This window comes from Carya illinoinensis, chromosome 14 (assembly GCF_018687715.1).
Source record: "Carya illinoinensis cultivar Pawnee chromosome 14, C.illinoinensisPawnee_v1, whole genome shotgun sequence".
NCBI lineage: Eukaryota > Viridiplantae > Streptophyta > Magnoliopsida > Fagales > Juglandaceae > Carya > Carya illinoinensis.
In genome coordinates this window covers 19,461,541-19,486,744 of record NC_056765.1, presented here as the reverse complement: position 1 = coordinate 19,486,744, position 25,204 = coordinate 19,461,541, and the positions used below count along the sequence as shown (strand labels likewise).

Sequence of the window (25,204 nt, the reverse complement as noted above, 5' to 3'; positions counted from 1 at the left end):
CAAAAGACAAAAGCGAGCGGTAGCCCCTAGCGGGCTCACAAGTATTTTCCTTATAAAGCAAAGTATGCTTAGACAGACGGTTGCCGACTGTCCGGCAGCACTGCAGCTGATGTGGCAACTAGAATAAAACCGAACAGAACATCAAAGTACATCAGCGTTGAACGTCAGCTTCAGCACAGATTTGTCAGGGCTTTGGTTGCAGAAATTGGCAGCTTCCGATGAATGATTTAAATTGGAAACGTGTATCGCTCATACGCTGCCGACCCTTTGACCCTGTTCAAAAACTTTTCACTCCTTACCGTAATCAGCTCCTCCAGGGCTTTGCCGGTTTCTTTCCACTTTACTTCAATTTCTTGAGATTTTCTGAGCTTTTGGGGTCTTCCTGTCTTTGGAAACTGAAGTGGTTTGAATTTTTCTGGGTCTTTTTCATAGCTCATAGCTTTTGGGTTGGATTTGGACTGAATTCCGCATTTTGACGGAAGGTGAATCTCTCTCATTCCCAAAATCTCTCTCTGTCTCATTCTCTGAGGTAGGGAATTTGTTTGAGAGTCTAGGGTGTTCTTGTGCTTTGGGGGGGTGATTCCACTTTACACCACCATTTCTACTCCACTTCTCTATTTGATTTGAATATAAGTTCCTTTTCTAGTTGTTATTTGTTTGGCCAATCTTTTTCTATTGATTAGCCATAAATATATACGCAAGATTTTTTCCAGTTCCTCTTTTTTCTTCTTTCAGTTTCCTTCTTTTGAGTAGAAAGGTTTGAGGTTACTAGTTAATAATTCTTGACATCCGTTTTGGCATCTTGGACTACATGAGCATTACATTTTAATTTTCTTCGTGAGATGTTTAAGTGTTGCACCTATACTTTGGTCATGCTTCAGCTGAGAATGATCAAATCCCTAATTGAAGAATGAATAAAGCTAAAGTAAAGCGCCGAGTGGGTAAATATGAGGTGGGAAGAACAATTGGCGAAGGGACATTCGCCAAGGTGAAATTTGCTAGAAATGCGGAGACTGGGGAACCCGTGGCTCTGAAGATCCTTGACAAAGAGAAGGTTCTCAAACACAAGATGGCCGAACAGGTCTTAAGATGAACTCTTTCCTTTTTTTTTTTTTAAACTGCAACATATTATTTCCTTTCGACTCGGACATATTTGATAAATATTTTTCTTTGCATACTTTTACAGATCGAGCGGGAAATAGCAACAATGAAGTTGATAAAACATCCAAATGTCATTCGATTATATGAGGTTCGGTCTCCCTCTCATCAAACAAAAGTTTTCCAAATCTATCGATAGTACTCCATATTCTTAAATTCTGTACGGTAGAAAAAGGTGGTTAATTATGTAGAGAGAACACTCCTTATTTATGGTGTTGTCAACAGAAATCGATTACCACAATTACCTTAAGTTAGTGATATATAATATATATGTAGGCCGAGTCTTGAGTGAAGATGCAGCCCCATTTTTTTCTCTTTTGTGCTTGACCAACAAGATATTTCCTAGCGTTACGTGGCATACAACTGCCTTAATTGTAGTAAAGTCTATTTGCTACCTATTCATTTGTAAGGACGTCTCATTGAATCATAGACTTTTTTGATTGGCATTGGGTGAATGGGACAAAGTCTCGACTAATTTGCAAGCGAACCTTGGGTAATTTAGGAGGAAATTCCCCAAGTTTGATGGCCCCAAGAGTGTGAATCCGAAGTTTGAACCCAGGACGTTCGGTTTGTATGGATTGCCCCAAGACCACTACGCCACCCTTTGGGGTTGAATCACTAACTTCAAGTCGTTCAACATCATAAACTGATGTTTCTTCCTTTCCATCCCTTGTGTACTGCATGTTGTGGCTATCGGCGGTAGAAGCAATAAGTTTTGTTTTCTGGATCTTATTGTCTTACTCATTTCTTGTGTCTCCAAAACTAAGAGCTATTTGAAGCCCCCTCCCCACTAATATTCTCATCTATGAAGACTGGAGATCCAAGTCCATTCCATCATCTTGTAACATGTTATGCCAGTTTAGAGTGTGTGACTGCATTTTTGTCCAGATCATTGCTGCAATTAAAGGAAAGCATTAATAAGGGCTAGGTGTTTTCTCGTCTACATTCAGTGCACTTGGTTACTTCTTTTGATATATATAATATTTTTACTTATCAAAAAAAAAAAAAAAAAAAAAAAGGAAAGCAAAAATCTTTCAAGTAATAGAAATAAAATACATAAGTCAGATCATAACTTCAATTAGATGGAGGAAAACACTTTCAAGTGGTGGACCTAAAATAAATCAGGGGCCAGTTTCATCATTGTCTGAAAAGTTTGTTACTGTTAATGTTGCCAACCTTTTATCCTTTTGGGCTGTCAACCCCATCTTAACCATCACAATTTGGAGATTATTTTATGTTTATATGGGATTCACTTTCTGAAAACTTGAATCTATTAGTCTCTCTCTCTCAGACTGTTTCGTTTTAATTGTTATCTTTCCAAACATCTTCCACCAATGAGAAAATAGGCAGTACTACAATATTTTTTTGGGCAATTTCTACTGCAGTGATGGTGTAAACATGCTTTTTGTCTAGGATAGAGAAATATTGTATAAGATGGGGCAGTGGGTGTTTTCAGTCCACATATTGGACCGGGGAAGTCTTGAGCCAATTAGGCTTCGAGTAATTGCAGCATGTTGACGAACTTACTTCAAAGGAAACATTACACTAAAAACCATTTAAATTTAGCACCAGCTCTTGATTTAGATGCTAATTTATTTTTAATTATAAATTAAAAAATGTTAAGTTATTTTCCTTATTCTACATTTTATCTTTCTTTTCAGGTAATGGGGAGCAAGACGAAGATATTCATTGTTATGGAGTTTGTTACCGGGGGAGAACTTTTTGATAAGATTGTGAGTTGTTGATTTTCTGTGATCCTATCCTGTACAACAGTATCCTTGTCAATTTTGAGGTGTCCTAAGATACCTGTGACTAAAAGGAACGCTTAATTACAATAAGGAATGCAATTTCAACTTTCCCATTTGCTTAAAACACATGATATCAGAAATTGTTTTGGTCCCCCTTTTTTTTTTCTGCATTTGGACATTTAATGTCAGATTTGAACCATGCCACTATTGGAAAATATAGTCATTTCTAATGAAATTAACTTTTGACTGTTAAGGTAAACCATGGACGGATGAGGGAAGATGAAGCACGCAGATATTTCCAGCAGCTTATTAATGCCATTGATTATTGCCATAGCAGGGGCGTTTATCACAGAGACCTCAAGGTGCATGACCTTTTTGGTTCACTATAGAAAATATCAGTTATGCTTGTAGCGAAGGTTTTCTACATGTTTTCATTTTTAGTTGTATTTTTAATTTTATGGATTTCTTGCAGCCAGAAAACTTGCTTTTGGATGCTTATGGAAACCTTAAAGTGTCTGATTTTGGATTCAGTGCTCTGTCCCAACAAGTCAGGGTAATAAATTGCACTGTCTTCTAAACATCCCATTTTGTTTTCTTCAATACTGAGTTGATCTTTGTGCTGTCTAGGGTACTGTCATTTTTTTTGCATTGAAGTAATTGTGACATGATTAAAAGTGGAATAGTAAGGAAGATGAAGGCAAATGGTTCTTGGCTTGTAGTGTGATAAAGGTGAAAACTAAAAAGTAGATCTCTTTCCTGTTAAAATTAATTTGATCATAAGTGGTTAATGCTGATAGGGTGGTGCAAGATATACTGCCTCATTTTTTTTTTTTTGTTAATTCTTTGGTGCGTGGTATGATTTGTATTTAAGCAATCAAGAACTTTCAGATGAGAATACACGCATCTGAGCTCTATATTTTTACCGATAAAAAAAATAATCAGGAACTGAGGAACATGCAGAGGCTGTATGTTCTGGCATGCTTAAAAATGTTTCATGGCGCACTAGATTTTGCACAAATGTTGACTGCCTCTATAGATACTAGGTTTGTGGAGATTTCAAAGTGAAAGGTTTTGTGTTAGTTATGAGTTGGAGGTTTTAGGTATTTTCCATTTCTTCTGATTGATGGGTCAATCATTTGCTTCTTTGCTCACACTGAATTTGATATGCATTACCTGATTTTTAGGTGTGTGATAGCCTCTTTTTATTATAATTATTATTATTTTTACAAGAAGGTGTGTGGGGAAAGAAAGGTTTACCTATATCTATTGACCTTTCAGAGACAGATTCAAACTCAAGTTGGTCCAATGAGTTTGTTTGGCTAGAAGAACAACCAATGAAGCGTCATCCCCGTGACCTCCCCCAATTGTGAGGCATGGACTTCCAGGCTCCTTGATACAGATGATACTTTCCTCATTATAACTGACACTTAGTGTGGCTGCAATATTCATGTAGGATGATATGTAGGATGCTAGATAAGAAGCACAGAGGGATTTAGAAATGCAGTCTACAAGTAGGAGATTCAATTTTGTAATAGGAAACATAGAATGCAGAGACATAATAGTTATGTCCCCTAGCTGTACTTTCCCCAGTCAATTACCACCCTCATGCTGTATTGAGTACCATACATGCACTAACAAGAAAGGAACTACTAGAAAAAATCAGTAGTTAAGATGTTGCACATGTAAAACCTTGTTCCTCCAGGGTTCAAAATAATGCCATTTTAGAAAACTAGGGGAACGGGGATGCTACTAACCTTTTGAAGATTCTTGCTTAGAAGCTCGGTATATAAGATTTCATTAAATAAAGAAAAATCCTCCTTTATTGAAATTATATAAGAGAGTCTGCAGAAGTGCTTATAAAAAAATCATTCAATTCTCATGTGCTTAACAAAATAACTTAATAACTCAAAGCATAAAACTAAACATATCATGAACTGTCTAGGCCTTTGCCTCATCTTCTTGAGCCAAGTTGTGTCCTGCATCTTCTTAGTAATTCTCACCTGGGGTAGTTAAAAATATAAAAACATACAAATATGAGTTGAATATCTATAAGCAACACAATATGAACATAATATGGTTTTCTTGAAAAATGTGCATACTTATTTTTTTTATAAGTAAAATGAAATTTTATTGATAGGAATGAAATAGGCCAAGCCCATGTACATAGGGAGTATACAAAAGAACACCTAAATACATTCTAGGAACCAGAACTTGAAAACAAAAAGTCATGAACATGAACTGTGCATGGTTCCTTGACTTGTCGTTCACTTTCCTTATTGGCCGGTACCAAATGTTGACTTTCGTGAGTTGGGGTTAGTGAATTTTGAAGATTCTAATTCCATCTGTCGCCACGGGTTAGGAATCCACACATGATGATGACAACACCAAGTACATTGCTAGCGTGCCAGGATAGGCAATGCAATATGCCCTTACCTCATGGTACTACGCTTGCTAATTATATGAGTGTCATACTCAATCAATTAGGGATGTATTCTATCTCTTCCATGGGAACCACATAAAATCGTGACTTGTCATAAAATATCGTAATGCATGAGAATCACATAAAATCATGACTTGTCACAAAATATTGTGATGCATGTACAATGCAAATTAACATGGAACATATGCATAAATTCATGGCATTTATAATTTATCATGACATTCCGAAATAGCTTTCAGCATGGCTGGGGTATGTCACATTCGACCCCGACGCCCAATTCTAAACTCTAATATGTAAACCTCAAATAATGGATCCAGATTAAAACCTAATAATAACTTCACCCAAATTTTTACCTGAACTCCAAATAAAAGAATAATATTTATTAAGTTATAAAATAAAGATCTCTACAAAGTTTGGGGGTGTTATAGCACATGAGAGAGAGAGAGAGAGAGAGAGAGAGAGAGAGAGAGAGAGAGAGAGAGAGAGAATTGAGGGAGAGAGAGAGAGAGAGAGAGAGAGAGAGAGAATTGAGAGAGAGAGAGAGAGAGAGAGAGAGAGAGAGAGAGAGAGAGAGAGAGAGAGAGAGAGAGAGAGAGAGAGAGAGAGAGAGAGAGAGAGAGAGAGAGAGAGAGAGAGAGAGAGAGAGAGAGAGAGAGAGAGAGAGAGAGAGAGAGAGAGAGAGAGAGAGAGAGAGAGAGAGAGAGAGAGAGAGAGAGAGAGAGAGAGAGAGAGAGAGAGAGAGAGCTAGTCTCTTGGGTGGCTGAGAATCTTATGTCTAACAGACTGAATGATGATGAAGGAATAGAGGGCACTAAAAAGAAAGGAACTACAAGCACAAATCAGTAAAAGATATTGCACATAAACAGAGGGATAAAGAGAGAATCTCTTGGGTGGCTGAGAATCCCAAGAGACTATTGACGATGAAGGAATAGGGGACACAGCTGAATCTTGTAACAATAGCATGTCCCCCCTTCACCGGAGAGTCCTATAGAACAAGGAGCTGGCAGTCAATCATCCACTCTTGAGATTCATTTGATCAATGAATATCCACGTCTTGCCATATCTATAAGTACACTTATTCTACAAAGGGGGAAACTGATCCTGCCAGAGCAAGGATCTACTTCTCACCCCAGGAGTTCGCAGGTATGATAGTGTCTCGTTTTTGTCTCTCTCTTTGAGTATCTACTAATTAGTAGCAATTTTGCTACTCAGTCAAAGAGATAGTCCAATGAAGCTGAAAAAGCTCTCTCTTATAAGCTAGTGTTCTGCAGTATTTCAAAAGTGCTAACTAGCCAAAAAAAGGCCCCTTACTGAAGATATGCCAAGGCACCTGCCACCTTTACATATTATAATTTAAGGTGCTTCTTTATCGAAGTTAAGCTTCATGCATCTTGGTCAGGCTTTGTGCTTCTACGTCAAGCTTTGAAGCCCCTTCCATTATTTCTGGGATATTTAAAGTAACTTAGTTTTGGAGCCGCTCTCAATGATTGTGGATCTGTTTTGCCCTCTCCTGGATAAATTTAGAGAAAACGTCTGGCCAGGACTATGGAGTGAGCTGCATGCAGTCAAAAGTTGAATGCATGGGTGGAGTGGAGTGTGAATTTGTCTAAGTTGAAAAGACCTAGTATCATGAACTTTACATTGACTAACTATCATATCCAGAAAAACCATCGTGAAACATTTATTCAGACATGTGAATCGTCAGTTTTTTGTTGAGCTTTAGTTTTATTTAGATTCATGTTTTTTCCTTACCTAGGTACATAATGCAAGGGGAAAACGTGCAAAATGATCTTCAAAGAAAAATTTCATTAAGATACACAAGCTTATTAGAATTTGGGACAGGCGATTTTAAAGCTTCTGAAGAAGGAATGATGTATGTGGTGTTCTTCGGTCAACTTAGCTTCTAACTGGTCTATTGAATATAATAATTTAAAGATCTACGTTTGTTTTATATTTCAAGGTTTCCGATGCACTACTTGAGCCGCTATATTGCTCTCTGTCTCTCTCATCCATTTCAAGCTTCTGCATTTATTTTTCAATTTCCTTAGAATCTTGCTTTTGTTCCTAACCATGGTTAAATTTGCAGGATGATGGCCTGCTTCACACTAGCTGTGGAACACCAAATTATGTTGCTCCTGAGGTATGAATTGTTTCTTAGCATCATCATATTGTTCAACATTGTATGCCTGTTTTTTAACCATTGGTGCTTTGGTCTTTAACAATTTACAATCTCGGTCTTTAGGTCCTTAACGATAGAGGCTATGACGGAACAACTGCAGACTTGTGGTCATGTGGAGTGATACTCTTCGTATTGCTTGCAGGTTACTTGCCTTTCGATGATTCTAATCTTATGAACCTGTATAAAAAAGTGAGCATTGTATAATTTCTGCAGCATAATCCTCCTGTCGTTCTCTGTCTTCTTTATGTTACCCCGCACTTTCTCTATTTGCAGATTTCGGCTGCTGAATTTAATTGCCCTCCTTGGCTCTCTTTTAATGCCATGAAATTAATAACACGAATTTTGGATCCCAATCCAATCACTGTAAGTTCTAATACATTAGGGAAATTCTCTTGATCAATCAATGGCCTTCTTTCTATCTCACAAATATTGATTCAAATCTTTGTAGCAAGTTATGTTGGTAACAATCATATACCCATATACAATGGAATATAGAAGCATGGGTTTCTTTCAATTTTTGAATGAACATGAATCAAAAACATTTTTTTCTTTTAAGATTTATGCCCCAACCTTGCAGTCAAACAAGGTTTACCACCAAATTTATGATTACAATGAATTTTAAGAATGCTTCTACATGTGAGGACTGTTATACTTTATTTATGCCAAGAATGAATCTCTCTATATACTTCATACGATGTCAATATTGAATGAAAGACGACATGATAAGAATGATAAGGAAAGATAAGGAAGGGAATGAACGATTGAATGCATGTTTGATGTGAAAACCTTTAATCAAGGTCCACAAATATGATAGTTTTGACAGTACCACAAGTCGGGGCGGGGACGTCAAGAGGGGGCAGACTGGTAGTGCAATTGGGATGCTAATCCACAATCATGGATTCCTACTCTAGGCCTTGGTTGGGATCGAGATCACAAGGATAGCTAACCCTAATATGCCAGTGTGTACTGGCCTACAAATATTATTAGACAGTTAGGCGCAAGGAGATGGAGACCTTGTCTGAACAATTTTAGAGGTTTTATCATGATGTCTTTTATATTACCCGGATTTTATGAAAGCTGATGATATGGATTTTACAACGTGTTATTATGAAGTTTATTAATAAAACTTCTTAGTGTTTTCTATTTAATGGGTTTCTCTTATACTTGGCTCATGTAATGTTATTGTTTGTGGCATTCATGACCCAAGGAAAGGGGGTGTTACATACATGTAAATCAATAAAGATGTATGCCCCAAATGAATATTCATAATTTCAGAAAATAAATAAATCGTGAATGCTCATTGATTTTAGGAGCAAAATTCTAACCGTGTCTATATTTGAGAAGATTCAGATTTCCATAGCATATTTGTAGGCTAGAATTGCAGTTTATACTGCATAACAACCTTTCCATAAATATATGACTTAGAAGAAGATGAATCTTGGAGCAAAAACTCAATACTATTCAAGAATATCATTACATATATATACTTTTTTATGATGACAAATTCCGGAGACCTTGCGAACACAACATGTCTTTTACCCAGTTTATAATGATTTCAACCTTTCTATAAATATATGACTTGGAAGAAGATGAATCTCGGAGCAAAAATTCTTGGTTTTCACTTTTCATGAATATCATTACATACATTAATTTTATTAATATAGTGATCCTAATTCTTTAACAATAGTATAGTATAGCTTACAAGTGCTAAAATCATCAAAAGAAAATCACAATTTTTTTACAACATTTCCATTGGACAAATGAAACCCTATCAAACAAATATATGAGTTGAACAGACAATCCAATACCAGATTCGTTCAAGTTCAAACAGACAGCAACTGTTACTTTACTCATATGTGTTAAAGCTATTTGATCGAGACAGGACCCCTCAAAGCTTTGATGCAGTAAGGGCCAATTATGCTAATTCCTTACTGTGGTACTGGAAGTAAGGCATGTCTGGCTTCCCTTCTCTTAAATTTAATTATTTTGCATTTTAGATTTTGCCTCTAGGCTTTTGCACATTGGATAAATTTGTTTCTACAACAATTTTGTTTTGCTAATTTACATCAATTTTGGTGTGGCTTAATACTTCTGTGTATATAAAAAATTTGTGAATGTACTTTGTTAATGTGGTAGCTTATTTAAATCTGGGCTTTGGTGACTAAAGTATCTCAGTGTTAGTCATAGTTATTTTTTGGGTATAATAAGCCAAGTAGCCTAGCTTCTCTGTAACAGTTTTGGTCCTAATTTATTGGGATGCCTTGTGATTGTTCTCAAGAAGTTCAATGGCAAGTGCATATAGGCTGTCAAGGCATTAAATCTATTTTCTGACGCTACCTAATACTTGCCATAACTTGGGAAGGGTGGTGGTTGCCGGAGTTCGCCTAGGAATTTCCAGAGGTGTCATTTGATTATGTGGTTCTTCTAAGAACCAACAAATTGTGTGAGGTTACATTCGTGAATTTTTTTAGTTAAAATTTTATGTCTTACTAGGGTTTCAGAAGTAACTGTAGCGCGGCGTATGGCACTGTTTACGCTACAGTACCCGACGCATTATTTACTTATGATTTTTGGGGATTGTCTATTTAAACCACTTGTAACCTCATTTGAGAGGCAGACTATATGGAATTGTGATTGAGAGTTGAGTGATCTCCTCTTGTTCTTCTTGAACTTCTGAACTTATCAAGGGTAAATCAAAACCTTTGTGGCGTTCTTTCCTTTGTAATCTAGGTTCTTGAGACGGGTTCTTCAATAGGTCTAGATTTTGATATAATCTAGGTTCTTTGAACGAGTTCTCATCGGGTCTAGATTCTCCATCCATATACTTGAGTTTGGCTTTCTTGGGGTTGTTTTTCCAGTATTGTTGTTGGGTCTCAAAGCAAGTCTATTGGGGTTCACATCATTTGGTAATCAGAGCAAGGTTTCCAATCAGGTGTAATTCTATCTTTGATCTATTGCATCTTTAATTTATAGCATTGACATTTAAAGAAAGTTCTGCATTGTTGTTTGTAAGTATTTGTTTCATTTATAGCATTGACATTTAAAGAAAGTTCTGCATTGTTGTTTGTAAGTATTTGTCTTACAAAATATATGTTTTTGGTATCATAACAGGAGCACCATGTGACAGAAAAGAAGGAAGAACAACCAGCAGCTATGAATGCATTTGATCTGATTTCAATGTCGAAGGGGCTAAACCTTTCGAATTTGTTTGATGTTGAACAGGTACACATATTAAAAGGCTTTGCTTTTATATTTCCATGACATTGGTATTTATATGTGATTCTCATCTACTGGTTTTCAACCGCATTGGGGAAATTTGTTGATAATATATTTCCTTTTCCTTTGGTAATTATATGTGATAATAGTTGGAATAAATAATAAGAACCCTCTCCAATTAACATCCCATTCCCAAACATACTTCAAAACTATGACTCATGATAACTCACTCCTTGGATCGAACTTTTTGTTACAAGTTGTCCCCTAGGGTGTCACATAGAATCATTCAATTGGTTGGTTTCTGGTATTTTTTGGACGTAGGGGACTCCACTAGCAGCAGCTCAAGTTTGTTTGTGCTGTGTGCTCCTGCTGGATTGGACATGTGTTAGCTGCAAGTGAAGGCATCAAGGCGAGGGACTTTTGACGACTATAAACATAAACGAAAGAAAGAAAGAAAGAAATATGGTGACCGTGGGAGGTGCAACTAAGGCTCTAACAGTCACCATTGGGGAGCCACAACCTAAGGACAAAGCTTAGATAAGAGAATATGTTCTTGCATTGCTTTTTTTGTAGAAAGCTCGACCAGCAAATTATGGGAGCTCCCTTCGCTTTGCCTGCCATAACCAACAAATGAGGTGGCTCAGTTCAGATTTTTATACTAGTGAGGAGAGTTATGGATGAAAAATGAACTCTGATGGGGAGCTCCCATGCCCACTAACATGTAGGATCCATGGGATGCTCCCCACCAATCTATTTCACACTTCCTCTAGCTTGTCTATATATACATATATATTATAGCTTAGTCAAAATCTACCCATTTCACTGCATGGCCTTTAAGTTCTAACCACTCTTGTCAAGTAGAAAATGTTCTTGGCTACTCTTCGAGCTGCTGCTGCTTCTGTTTCTTCAAGTTCCTTAGGAAAATCCAAAGTCATGCTAAATGCTCCAAACTCAATTAAATCATCTGATCATCTTTCTTTCCTAGGCTTCTCATCAATGAGCTGAATGCGCTTAATGGGCTATAGAGCTTAAAACCAACTTAATAGGGAAGCAATTCCTGATGTGGAAAGTAACAGAAGAAATGACAGAATTTTCGAGTCCAATATGATGCAAGAGCTTTATACAATAATGGAAATAGCAGAAATGCCCAAGCATATAGATGCTCGGAGAGGAACCATGACCATGGGCCATGGGAGGCTCATATCATGGCTCACCAAGGTTTTTTTGAGGCTTTTTAGTGGAGGAAAATCATTTCATTTTTTTTTATCAAATGGAGATGGTAATGTCATTTTGAGGGAACTATCTGAAAACTCGTTACAACGGTAGGTTTTGCAGGGTGATATGTCATAAGCCATAGTTTGAAAGTGTTTCTGAAAATAGGGTAGTGGTTTTGGGGATTGGGGTGTGGGGTGGGGATCTGTAATTTACGCTGTATGTTCTATTCATTTATTCTTCTTTAAGCATGTACTACTAGGATTTCAAGTGGTGTCACTTTACCAAAGAAAGTTGGAGGCAAAGAGAGAATATTTGGCGGATGGAATTTACCACTAATAATGAAGTGAGGGGGGAAGGTTCACTAGATCTTGATTCTTCATCTGTTTTGACTTGTTATTTAAGCTATTTAAGAGATGGTTTTGATTTGGTTTGGGCATCTTTTGATGCAAGTCAATTATGTTTTTGGTTTTTATCAAGCCTGTCCTCATCTTGAAAGTTGATTGTCTGCACTGCTGTATATTGTAAAATGAGTAATTCTGAGGTGTGCAATCTCATGTACTCATTTTGAAAAAAGTGAGACCCACCATTAAAAAGTGGGTTTTTTCATGTGAGTCCCAAATTTATCCACTTTGTTCAAAGGGAGTGCGTGAGGTTTGCATATCCTAGGACTGTATAAATCATTACCCTTGTAAAATTATAATGGGTGCAGTTACTGTTAGGACCTAGTGTAAAACCCAGGTTTTTCATCCCCCAATCATAAACCACCACCTCAACATTCTAACAAGCTTACAATGAGCTCAACCATGTTAGATTATTATTTTTTACATGAAAAATCTGAAACCCTAAATTCCTAAGAACCCTAATGGTAATTATTTTTATGACAAGCTCCGACTCCATTTCAGCTGCCACCTTGAGAAATGGTTTGAATAATCACAAAAAAATTAATCCGGCTGTTGCTTGGGTGGCAGCTGCGATAGGCCTCCTGTCGGCATCTGCCAGCAAAATCTCTTGCTAGGTTGGCAGCAGACAACTCCGGTAGTGGCTGCTGGTGCACCCCACCTTTATTTGATTTAAATTCAATAATTTTAAATTAATAGGACTATAATCCTGTGCAGGTGTGTTTATTTTACCATCAAATGGAACAATGAAAGCTGATTTGTCAGTTTTCTATTGGAGGGTGTAAAGGATCTGGTTTACATCAAGTCCTGATTTTAGATTTTTCCTAAAATAAACCCAAGGTTGTTTTTGCTTGCTAAGGCTGTGTGCATATTATGTAACTAGTATCTGCTTCCTTTGTAATAAGATCATGAATCTGGTGAGTCAGGAGTAAGAAAAATATGTAATTTTATTTATGTTGGCGTTCTGTCATGATGTCTTTGGATTCAGGAATTTAAGAGGGAAACAAGATTCACATCTAAATGCCCTGCCAATGAGATCATCAGCAAGATTGAAGAAGCTGCAAAGCCTCTTGGTTTTGATGTACACAAGAAAAACTACAAGGTGAGAAAACTGCAGTGGCTTAATATGTACTGTTACTTTTCTTAACTACAAGCCTCTTAGAGTCAGCATTTATATCTCTTCGGTACTTTTACTTTATTTTTTGTAGTTTCTTCTATTTTATTTGTTTTGGATGAAATTAATGGGTACCTAATTAAATCCATCAGATGAGGCTTGAAAATGTGAAAGCTGGGAGAAAGGGAAATCTTAATGTTGCTACAGAGGTACATGGTGATTAAATTTTACTATTACCGATGAGCTGGATTTATTCTACATTCTGTGTTATTTTTACATATTCGTATACTTCTATTCAGATATTTCAAGTGGCACCTTCTCTTCACATGGTTGAAGTGCGAAAAGCAAGAGGAGACACTCTGGAGTTTCATGAGGTCTCCTTCTCTTCATTTCTCTGTTCTATTTTTCCTCTCTCCCACTTTAATTTTACCGATTGGTGAGTAACTCACTCATTTCACGGGACTCAACTTGTGATCCCCTACCTCATTTTTATGGGGACTGCAAGTGCCATTTTATACCAAGGCAATTGGCATTTTCTATTTCTCCTACTTTAGAGGGAGGTATTATAATGCTCCGAGGATGTTGTTCTCGTAGGATGGTAAAGCCTAAAAGCAAGAGAATTGCTGTCTTCACAGAAATCTTATACAAGGAAAATTTATAAACTGACATGAATTGATGTGATTCATCAGATTGTAAAGCTCTTTTTATTATAAAGTAGATTTAACATTTCATATCAAGCCACATCATTTTGTAAACTTTCTTTTGTAAGATTTCTGTGTTGGTCAAATATTTCTCTTAAAACAATGGTTGCTTAGTCATCCATGTGTGTGTGAGAGAGAGTCAGGGAGAGGTGACAGTGGAAGAGATTTGTTATGTCTGATGTAGGTTCCCTTTCTGGTTAATAAGGGCTGCCAATAAGTGATATTAAGGCTGAAATTCCCAAGGTATCCCTGTAAAATCACGAAATTGTCTACCAATTTCCTTGAACAAATAGGTTAGATCTCAATCATCAAGATTATGAAACGAATCAAATACTTTAAAATAAATAATCAAACTTGCAAGACACAATGATTGGTTACGAAGGGAAATTCTTTAAAGAAATCTTTAAAGGTAAAACCCTACGGGGCAGCCAAATCCAGGAAAGTCAATCTTATTATTTGAAGAACAATTACAAGTAATAATCAATTACAAAACTTTTACAATTCGACTCTCTTACTTGTCTAGACAAACGACCTGTTTGTCTTCTACCGCATTAACAGCCAGAACCTCTGGCGATCTTTAAATATTGACTTCCCTTCTGGAACTTCAAAGGCTGAAATCCACCCATTGTTATTTCACCCTCAAAGTACGATTACACTCAAGAAGATATGAAAAATTCTATGAAAATTCTCAAGTGAATTCTCTCTCATAAATGCTAAGAATATCCTCTCTGAAATTCGTGGCTCAAAGTGTTTGAGAAGATATAAAACCGAATCCCTTTAAATAGAAAGTCTAGAAAGAGTTCTAGTTGCAGTAGGACTCTACTGACGGTTAGCAACAGACGCGAAAATGCGTACCGATGGACTGCTAACATTTCGTGATAACTTCTTCTGTTATAGACTAAACTCTGTTCAAATTTCTTCTGGATAAGTGCAAAACTATCAGAGCTCGATTTTGATTTCAGGGACTTATCTAAACAACTCCTAAGACTTCTAGATAGATTCAATATTGTTTAGATGCAAATCAATACTTATTTTACATTCATCCAAAATTAATCAAATAATGATAAGATAAACCTTATCATTCATCCAAATTTAATCAAAAAATGATAAGATAAACTTTATCATTTAGTCATCTAATCCTAGTCAATTTTTGCCCTTACAATCTCCCCCTTTGGTGGATTGGTGACAAACCCAACTTGATGAATGTCTTGTATATACAATCTTCCCTTTGGCGGATCGGTCACAAAACCAACTTGATGAATGTAGTGTGTACCTAAGACAAAAACAACCAGCAGACCAAGATCTCATGAAAAATATCTTAATACAATAATGATAAGAAATGACATAGAACATTCTTTGAAACTAGTCCCAATAATAATCAAAGGTTAGATGTAATGTAAACCTACAAAAAGAAAGTGTTCTAGTCATCATCAATAACCATGTTTAATACTTAGTTCTCCCCCTCAATATTCTGCTGCTCCCCCTAAAGTAGATAATTCTTCCCCTCAATATTTTGTTGCTTCCCTTTTTATATTTTCAGCAAATTCATTAAACTTCCATTTACTCAAACTCCCCCTAAATTTCATAATATCAAAATATTTCAATGTGCTCTTCCAATACTCCCCTTTTTTGTCACTAATCTGACAAGACACAAAATAGAATAAATATCACTTATATGTGCCAAGATGAAAACACTAAGAAAGACATGATGAACAATTCTCATGTGTCTCAATTTTTCATGTATTAAATGCACATGATGTATGAGCAGAATGTATGTTAAACAATGAACAAATGATTGAGACAACTTGGTTGAAACAAACAAACAAACACTTGGTAGGCATACCATGTTATATAAACAAAAAAAAAAAAAAAAAAAAAAATAGAGATTAGAAAGAAATAAAAAAAAATTGAATTTTTTTTAATTTTTTTTTTTATAAAAAAAACAAAAGGGCAAGTAACATGCTTAGATGCATTTTAATTCAAACATAGTGTAACTCACAAAATAAATTCAATAGAGTACACCCTCTTATTTGCAACAATCACTATGGATGTTCACTTCTCATAAGATCATCAATGTCAAAGTTCATGTGAGTGTGTGAGTGAGTATACTTATAACATAGCATTTTTATGAACTCCTTTCTTCAATATCTTTTTTTATTTTTTATATACCTTTATTCATGAATGATCGCTTCTTATAGATGCTTATAAGAGTTTGTTGCTTCACCTTAAAAGTCAAACTTTATGTTAGGGCCTAGATACATGAGCATCTCTTCTAAACAATAGTTTGTACACCACCTTTTTGTGTTCATGTTTGTTGCTCATTTTTTTTCATAATGATTAGAGCAACGATTTTTTCTATAAGAACTTAAAGGTGGTAGATCCGTGTAGGGTGTTTGTCTTTTTCCGCAATGAATTAATACCGACTTTGTTTATATGGATCAACTTTTTGTATTTGGCAAGAAGAGAGCTCTTTATTTATGTATTAGGTTCAACTAGTATTAATCAATTCAAGGTATGAAATCTCTCTTTGATTAGCATCTCATTAAATGATGTGAACTTTAATTATAAAAAAATATACATATAAGTTTCTCACTGTGCATTGAAAATGAACTTTGCCAAGATAATCCATAGGGTTAGTATGCACAAAGTGAATTGCACAAAGTAGAGAGATGCATAGGTTCAGGAATTTATTAAATGAGAACACAAATGCTCAAACTTTGACATATCAAGCATGCACTTTCCTTAAAGAAAAGTTTTGAACCAAACCAGAATTTTTTTTATATTATATTTTTCTTATTTAAAACAGAAAAATAAAAACATAAAAACAAAACAGAAAAATAAAATGCATGTCCTAGACTAATGCAATAATATAAAGAATGTAAAAACATGCAAATAGTCCTATTAATTAATGTAACAAGGCATCTTTTTTAACCACCCATTTTACTTTAAATTTTGGTTCATTTTTTTCATCAGCACCACTTTGTATGATCTTTTCTTTATTTTGAAAGCAAAAATGTGCTAGTTCACCAAGTTTAAGACTTAAAAAGTTTATCTGTTGATTCATATCACAAACTTGATTCTCTAGACTATTTCCTTTCTTTTTTAGATTTCTTTCACATCTATTTTTCTTCACTTTATTCAAGTTAAAGTAATTTGACCTTATATGACCAATAGCACCACAATAATGACAAGTAGGAATAAACTTACCTTTGGACTTACCTTGGTTGGACTTCTTTGTCATTGATCTATCATGTGAGGCTCTTGGAACATGAGTTGTAGACACGGCCTTCTTTGGAGTTTCCTCATCTTGACTTCCTTTAACAAAAATGATATTTTTTGATAAGGTGGCAGTGGATGATGGGTCTCTAAGTTCCATACCTTGGGAAGTCATATATTCCAAACCCGTGCGATCACAACTAGATTTTTGAAAACTCAACATCTCTTCTAGTTTCCATGTTGCTGTTTTTTCTTGAACCTTTTCCAATTCCTTTTCTAATGCAATATTTTGATCCCTTAATCTTGTTATTTCAATATCAGAAATTTTGAATGCCTCAAACAAATTATTTCTCTTTCCATATTAGTGAATTTCTTGTATAGTTTCTTGTTGAGTTTCTTTAATTTGATCACTTCTTCACACACATCATTGTAAGCTTATTGTAAACTCAACTCATGATCATCCACAACTAGAGCAACCTCCGAATCACTGTTGTCATCATCACTTTCAGATTTTGTTAGCTCAATATTAGAAAAATCATTAACAATAGTAGAAAAAGTCACAAAAGTATTGTCATAATCAGATGATGAACTTGAAATTTTAGATTCTGAACTATCACTATATGTGACATTCAATGCTTTTCCTTTACTTTTCTTGAAATTTAGACATTCAATTCTTATATGACCATAACCAGAACATTCATGACACTTTATTTTATCAGATTTTTTTTATTCCATTTTTCAAAATAATTTTTCTTTGCAGAAAATTCTTTACCTCTTTTTTTCTTTCTACTATACTTTTTATTAAACATGAATTTTCTGAACTTTCTTACTATGAGATCTATATCCTCATTGTTAAGATTTTCTTCATCAGAAAAATCATCTTGATTTTCTTCTATAGTTTTTAAAGCAATAAATTTACATTTTCTTGCTTGAGGAAGCGAAGATTCATACGTTTGTAAAGAACCTACCAGTTCTTCTACCCTTATTGCATCAAGATCTTTACTTTCTTCAATAGCGGTAACTTTGGATCGAAATCTTTCAGTTAAAGACCTTAGAATTTTCCTCACGATCCTTGAATCCTCCACCTTCTCGCCGAGATTAAACTTGGAATTCACAATATCATTCAGTTTAGCATAAAAGTCATTAAAATTTTCGTCTTCTAACATTTTAATCTCTTCAAATTTTGAGGTTAGCATTTGCATTTTCGAATTTTCTACTATTCTTGTGCCTTTATGTGTAACCTCCAAAATATCCCAAGCTTCTTTAGCAATCTCACACATGGAGATTCTTTTAAATTTTTCGGAGGATACCGCTATGAAAATAGCGTTAAATCCTTTGCTATTCAAATTGCAATTGTTAATTTCATCTTTTGTCCAAGCATCTATAGATGTCTCGGGTTTAGTCCATTCTCGTTCAACCAAATGCTATATACGTTCATCCAAAGACTTGAGAAAAGTCCTAATACGAACTTTCCAATAAGCATAGTTTTCTCCATCGAAGTATGGTGGAATGTATAATGACGTCGACATGATCTACAAGGGCACAGATCACACTCGAATGAGTGAACCACGCTCTGATGCCAATTGAAATTCCCAAGGTACCCCTGTAAAACCACAACAAATAGGTTAGATCTCAATCATCAAGATTATGAAACGAATCAAATACTTTAAAATAAATAATCAAACTTGCAAGACACAAGGATTGGTTATGAAGGGAAACCCTTTAAAGAACTCTTTAAAGGTTAAACCCTACGGGGCAGCCAAACCCAGGAAAATCAATCTTATTATTTGAATAACAATTACAAATAACAATCAATTACAAAACTTTTATAATTCAACTCTCTTACTTGCCTAGAAAAACGACCCGTTTGTCTTCTACCGCAGTAGCAGCTAGAACCTCTAGCGATCTTCAAATATTGACTTCCCTTTTGGAACTCCAGATGTTGAAATCCAATCGGTGTTATTTCACCCTCAAAGCACGATCACACTCAAGAAGATATGAAAAATTTCATGAAAATTCTCAAGTGAATTTTCTCTCATAAATGCTAAGAATATCCTATTTGAAATTCGTGGCTCAAAGTGCTTGAGAAGATATAAAACTGAATCCCTTTAAATAGAAAGTCTGGAAAGAGTTCTAGTTGCAGTAGGACTCTGCTGACGGTTAGCAACAGATGCGAAAATGCGTACCGACAGACTGCTAACATTTCGTGATAACTTATTCTGTTATAGACTAAACTCTGTTCAGATTTCTTCTGGATAAGTGCAAAACTATCAAAACTCGATTTTGACTTCAGGGACTTATCTAAACAACTCTTAAGACTTCTAGATAGACTCAATATTGTTTAGATACAAATCAATACTTATTTTACATTTATCCAAAATTAATCAAATAATGATAAGATAAACCTTATCATTCATCCAAATTTAATCAAAAAATGATAAAATAAACTTTATCATTTAGTCATCTAATCCTAACCAATTTTTACCTTTATAAAGGCATTAATCTATCCTTGTGTGGGTCAGTAGTTGTCGTTGTCAACATAAAAGCTGGTTCTGAAGCCTGCCATATAGCAGCTGGCTCTATATAATGCAGATGCCTAATTGGAGCTGTGGAGTTGACATCTCTAATTACTGGGATTTTTAATTTTTCCTGTGCAGTTTTATAAAAAGCTCTCAACCTGCCTGGACGATGTTGTTTGGAAAACTGGGGAAGACATGCAAGACATGAAGTAAATTCCTGTGTCTTTCACTTCAACCAATTTTGCAAGCTCTCAACCTGCCTGGACGATGTTGTTTGGAAAACTGAGGAAGACATGCAAGAAATGAAGTAAATGTGTCTTCCACTTCGAAGTGTTGTCCATAAAATTGGTTTACTTGCAAAATGTTCATTAGTTTCATTTGTTTGTTCTTTTCTGTCCTGCGTCTCTCTCATAGGTAGTTATTGTTGGTAAGCCTGAACAGCTCCCATAGAGGTTTAACAATGTTTTTTAGTTACAATTGGAATCTTAACTCGATACTAAATGAGAATGATGTAGATATTCTTTCATTTATGCATTTTCCATTCGTAATATTTATTTATGTCTTCACCATCATGAAAAAAGCTCACGGTTTTCCCAAATCTCAGCAGAAATTATTACCCCATGGCGTGCATCCAGAAAACAGAACAACACGCACGGTGCATTAATAAATGGATTTGGGTGCAATGGGAAAGACAAAAAACCCCAAGCAAAGATAGTGAGTGTTGGACCTAAATAGGCTCCATGGCCGAGGAAAGAGCCGTGGGTGACTAATAAGAGAACCCGAGGGCATAGCTGGCGAGGAAAGATAACAAGCGACTAAAGGCCATGGTCATGAGGGGACAACATGGTATAAAGCAACTAAAGGATGAATGATATTAAACACAACGTATGTGTAACACCCGAATCTTTTAAGTTCCTAGATTAAGAAAGCTAGGAGGTAGACTAGATTAGGGTTTCTAATTTTAGGAAGCAGATTTGGACTTAGCCCAATAAGTGGGTCCATTCCCATTTAAGTCAAGGGAGGATGAGCAAGGCCCAAATGCCATGCTCTCCCAAGCCCACTAAAGACCCTATGGGAGTAACCACTCGAGGTTAGACCAAAAACCTACCTTAAGTAGAACTCCTAGTTAGAGTAGAAACCCTAGTTAGAGCATGACTCCTAGTTTAAGTGAAAATCCTAGTTTCACGCATGACTCCTATCTATTGGCGATTCCTAGTCTAACCACAACTCCTAGTCTCAATGCAACTCCTAGTTTAATTATAACTCCTAATCTAAGGCACTTGAGTAGACCACAATTCCTATCCCTATTAGAAAATTCTAAGGAAGACCAATTCTAGGTTAAAACTCTAAATGTCCTAGTCTATCCAAAACCCTAGAGATTGACCTAATCCAAGCCAAGCCCTAGCCTACCCGAAAACCCTAAATGACTGAGAAGACAAGTGACTTTTGGATTCCCCTAGGATAACACACTAGAAATCTTATCCCACTTGGGCTTTCATCCTCTAAGCACTATAAATATAACTTCAAACTCAACACACACCCACTCACCCTCCTTATAGGTGTCTCCCACCTCATATCTCTCTCTCCTTCTAAATCTCAAACCACACCTCACTCAATAGACAAACACATACTCGGTCACACCACCAAACTTCCAAGCTGAGCACTACAACACTCTTGGGTAAGTTCTCTTGTATTCCTCGAGTTCCCTTTTTACACCATCATACACACATGCATAACTGAGCCAATAAATACAAGTAGTTCATAGCTTGGGTACCATGAACCCGAAAACACAAACATTGAACCACCCTAGCCGAGCCCATCTCCACCCATAATCCCTACCACTATTTCAATTTCATGACCCTCAACCACATACCTATAACATGATCCAACCAAGCATGATACAACATCCTTAGAACCGAGCCAAAAGACAAGAAGATGTGGGGTTTTGAAACCCCAAACCTCTTGGCCTCTCCATGCACAATAGGTTTTAGTTGCCTTAGGTAAACTCCCACTTCATTAGATGTACTAATCCCTAAGCATGTAATGGTATGTTAGAGCAAGCTTGAAGCTTGTCTTGACCAAGCATCAAAACCAAGCATGGTTTAAACCCTTGGGATCGAGCATGGTCTAAACCCTAAATCAAGTATGAATCTTTTTGCCAAGCCTAAAACTGAGCATAAAGCAAGCCAAACCGAGCATGTCATAAGTCTAGAACTGAGCATGTCATGAGCTTTTAATCCAAACATGTCAATAGCCCTAGACGCAAAAATGTCACAAGCATGAAACCAAGTATGTAACCTAGTTAGAAGCCAAAAATTGAATAGAGTATGATCCTTAGAATCGAACATAGATAAGAGCATGAAATTGAGTATAGTATGATATGAAACCAAGCATATCATAGGACCAAGTAGGTATAGTAATAGCCAAGGAATAAGGATAGCCAAGGGATCCACGCATAAAGCACAACACGCCTAATGCATAATGATTTAAAAAATTTACATGATTGCTTAAATTATTATATGGTTGATTGAAAGGTTTGAAGAAATGAAAGATTTGCTTAAATTGCCTATGGATCAAGGTAAGTGACTACGATCATGTTCTTCAACACATCAATTTATAGTCAACTATGAAAGTCTATTTTTCAAAAGTATATATATATATATGTATGTAATGCATGATTTCGAAAAGTATATATGTATGTATAAGCCTTTCTTTGAGATCTCCTTTTTATGAACACGATGAATGATTATAGAATCCTAGAGTTTTGCATGATTGTTTGTATTATTGAGTACTATGTTGCGTGAATGTTTTTGAAAAGAAAAGTAAATGTTAATGTAAAGAAAAGAGAAAGAAATCATGAATGATTGAGGTTAACGAATTGGCCAAATGAGGAAGGTACCATGAGGTTGGGATGGATGACAATGTCAAAATGCATATAGTAATGACCAATTTCTGAGGTTTAGGTTCTTAAGCCTGTGAAGGCCTCGCCTGTGGAAAGGGACAGACCACAATGAGGTTGAGTGGAGAGAAAGATGAATAACACTTGGGTGGCTCATGGTGAGATGAATTCTGGTTTTTTCAAAGCTTTGAAGATTCGAAAATCTAATGTGGTGAGGGAGATGGAACTGAATGATGGTCGTACTTTTTCTTCTCCTGAATCTATCCACGATGTTGCAGTGGTGTATTTTGAGGATTTTCTTCAAGAGCATCAGGGTAATTCTCTTCTAGATTTATCGGGATTAATTAATCTAGAGGTAGTGGACAAAAATCAGGTACTATGCAGAGTTCCGTATGAGGAAGAAATAAAAAGAGCCTTGTTCTCTATTCTGGTGGATAGCAATCTAGGGCATGATGGGTTTGGCTCTTGGTTTTTCTAACATTCTTGGGAATTGGTGAAGTTTGATTTGAGGGAGGAGGTTTGTGATTTTTTTAGGGGTTATGCTCTCCCCAGGTTTTATACTTCCTTCTTTATTGTCTTAGTACCCAAAGTTTCAAGTCCCTCGTCCTTTGAAAAATTTAGGCTTATAAGCCTTTGCTTTGTGGTGTATACGATCTGCTATTAAATCTTAGTGGCTTGTTTAACTCCGGTATTGAGTCATATTATTTCTTTGGAGCAAGGTGCTTTCCTCCCTAGAAGAAGCATTTTCGAAAACATAAGTCTAACTCAAAAGTTGGTTCATGATTTAAATAAGCTAGTTCGTGGGGGCAATATATTGATGAAAGTAGACATTACCAAGGCATATGACAGTATTGATTGGAAGTTTTTATTTTATGTGTTAAGTGCTTTTGGGTTCCCGCCAAAAGTTCATCAACTGATTTTCCAGTGTGTTACAATGCCATGGTATTTGATTGTTATGAATGAGACGGCTAAAGGGTTTTTCAAGGGTGGTAGGGGGCTTCGCCAAGGGGTTCCCCTTTCTCCTTATTTGTTTATTTTTCTGGCGGAAGTATTTTCTCGACTTCTTAAACAAAGATTTGAGGAAGGAAAAATTGGTGGTTTTACTCAGCCAAGAAATGGGCCTGTCATTTCCCATTTACTCTATGCAGATGATATGGTGTAGGACTGTTCATCCGGGCCCCATTTTTTTCCAGCCCAGTCCAGAACCCGGATAACGAGATTCTGGTTCAGGTTTTCGGTTTGGATTTGATTCTGGTCTGGGTACGGTTATGAAATCTGGGTTCTTAAAACCCGGTACTCAGGTTATATATATAAAACAACCTGGTTAACTTCAACCCTACCTCTCTCTCTCTCTCTCTCTCTCTCTCTCTCTCTCTCTCTCTCTCTCTCTCTCTCTCTCTCTCTCTCTCTCTCTCTCGTAAGCCGCTTCTCTTCTCTGTCTAACTTCCCTCTCTCTTCTAAGTCCCAGCCAGAGCAACAGCTGCAGCACCGATCGACTCCTTTTCCATGCTGCCGCCGTCACTCGATCTCACTCTGGGGCTCTGCTCAGTTCCTGGTTGCCTTTCCTGTGGTCATGGCTGTGCGTTGGATCTACTTCTTCAATGCGTTATTAGTGCGTGAATTAAATCTTCTATTACTTGGGTCTTCACTGAATCATGCTTACTTGCTGTAATCTTACGCGAGATGAAATGGCTAAGATCTTTTGGTTTTATATTGAAGTGGGTTGTTTGTTCTCTATTTTCTGGTCTTTTGTTTTTATATTGAAGTGGGCTGTCTCTTCTCTATTTTCTGTTGTCGATAACTTCAGATTTCAAAGTATGCACACATAACACTGCATGAAAGAGCAAAAAGGTGTGGAAAAAAAGTTATCCTAAACTTTTGACCCTTTTTATTCAGTTGTTTGGTTGAATTTGGATGCACAACAGTTAAGTGATATTTTATTTCACTGGAACAGGAAATTGGAGAACCTTGAAGTATGACTGTCATTCCCCATCCTTCCAAAATATAGTGTCTATGTTTGCTTCTTCTGTTTGTATCAGTTCAAGATAGAGCATTTATCCCTCAATATTTATTCTTTTATTCATGTCGATGTTCTGTTTGGCAATATAGGTTCTAAAGAAAACCTTCAAGAAGTTGGACCATGATGTAAATATAGAGAATTTAATGGGTTCAAGATACTATTGTATTGATCAATCTGTAAATTTTTAGTAGTGAACTTCTTGACCCCATTTGACTTGGCACCCCCTTATTTTTCTTTTTTTCTTGCAGCCCTCAAACAATCGAGGTACAGATTGTTTACCACTAGTATCTTTTTTTTTTTTTTTGCAGCCCATAAGGTGCACCTTAGTCTCTTTTGTACTCCTGTAAGTTGAGCTTGCAATACCCTTAATTGATTCCTCAA

At 36.2% G+C, this 25,204-nt stretch overlaps 1 protein-coding gene across 1 annotated transcript; it reads left to right on the top strand.

The window, feature by feature from the left end:
- The first annotated feature begins 106 nt into the window (after positions 1–106).
- On the top strand, positions 107–20,438 carry LOC122293674 (CBL-interacting serine/threonine-protein kinase 3-like). Its single transcript, XM_043102188.1, has 14 exons — positions 107–482; positions 882–1,081; positions 1,187–1,249; positions 2,820–2,891; positions 3,161–3,268; positions 3,379–3,459; positions 7,433–7,486; positions 7,589–7,714; positions 7,799–7,918; positions 10,634–10,747; positions 13,343–13,456; positions 13,621–13,677; positions 13,768–13,842; positions 20,043–20,438. Exons 2-14 carry the CDS (start codon positions 911–913, stop codon positions 20,115–20,117), a joined length of 1,230 nt encoding a protein of 409 aa, XP_042958122.1. The 5' UTR covers positions 107–482; positions 882–910; the 3' UTR covers positions 20,118–20,438.
- The last annotated feature ends 4,766 nt before the right edge of the window (positions 20,439–25,204 follow it).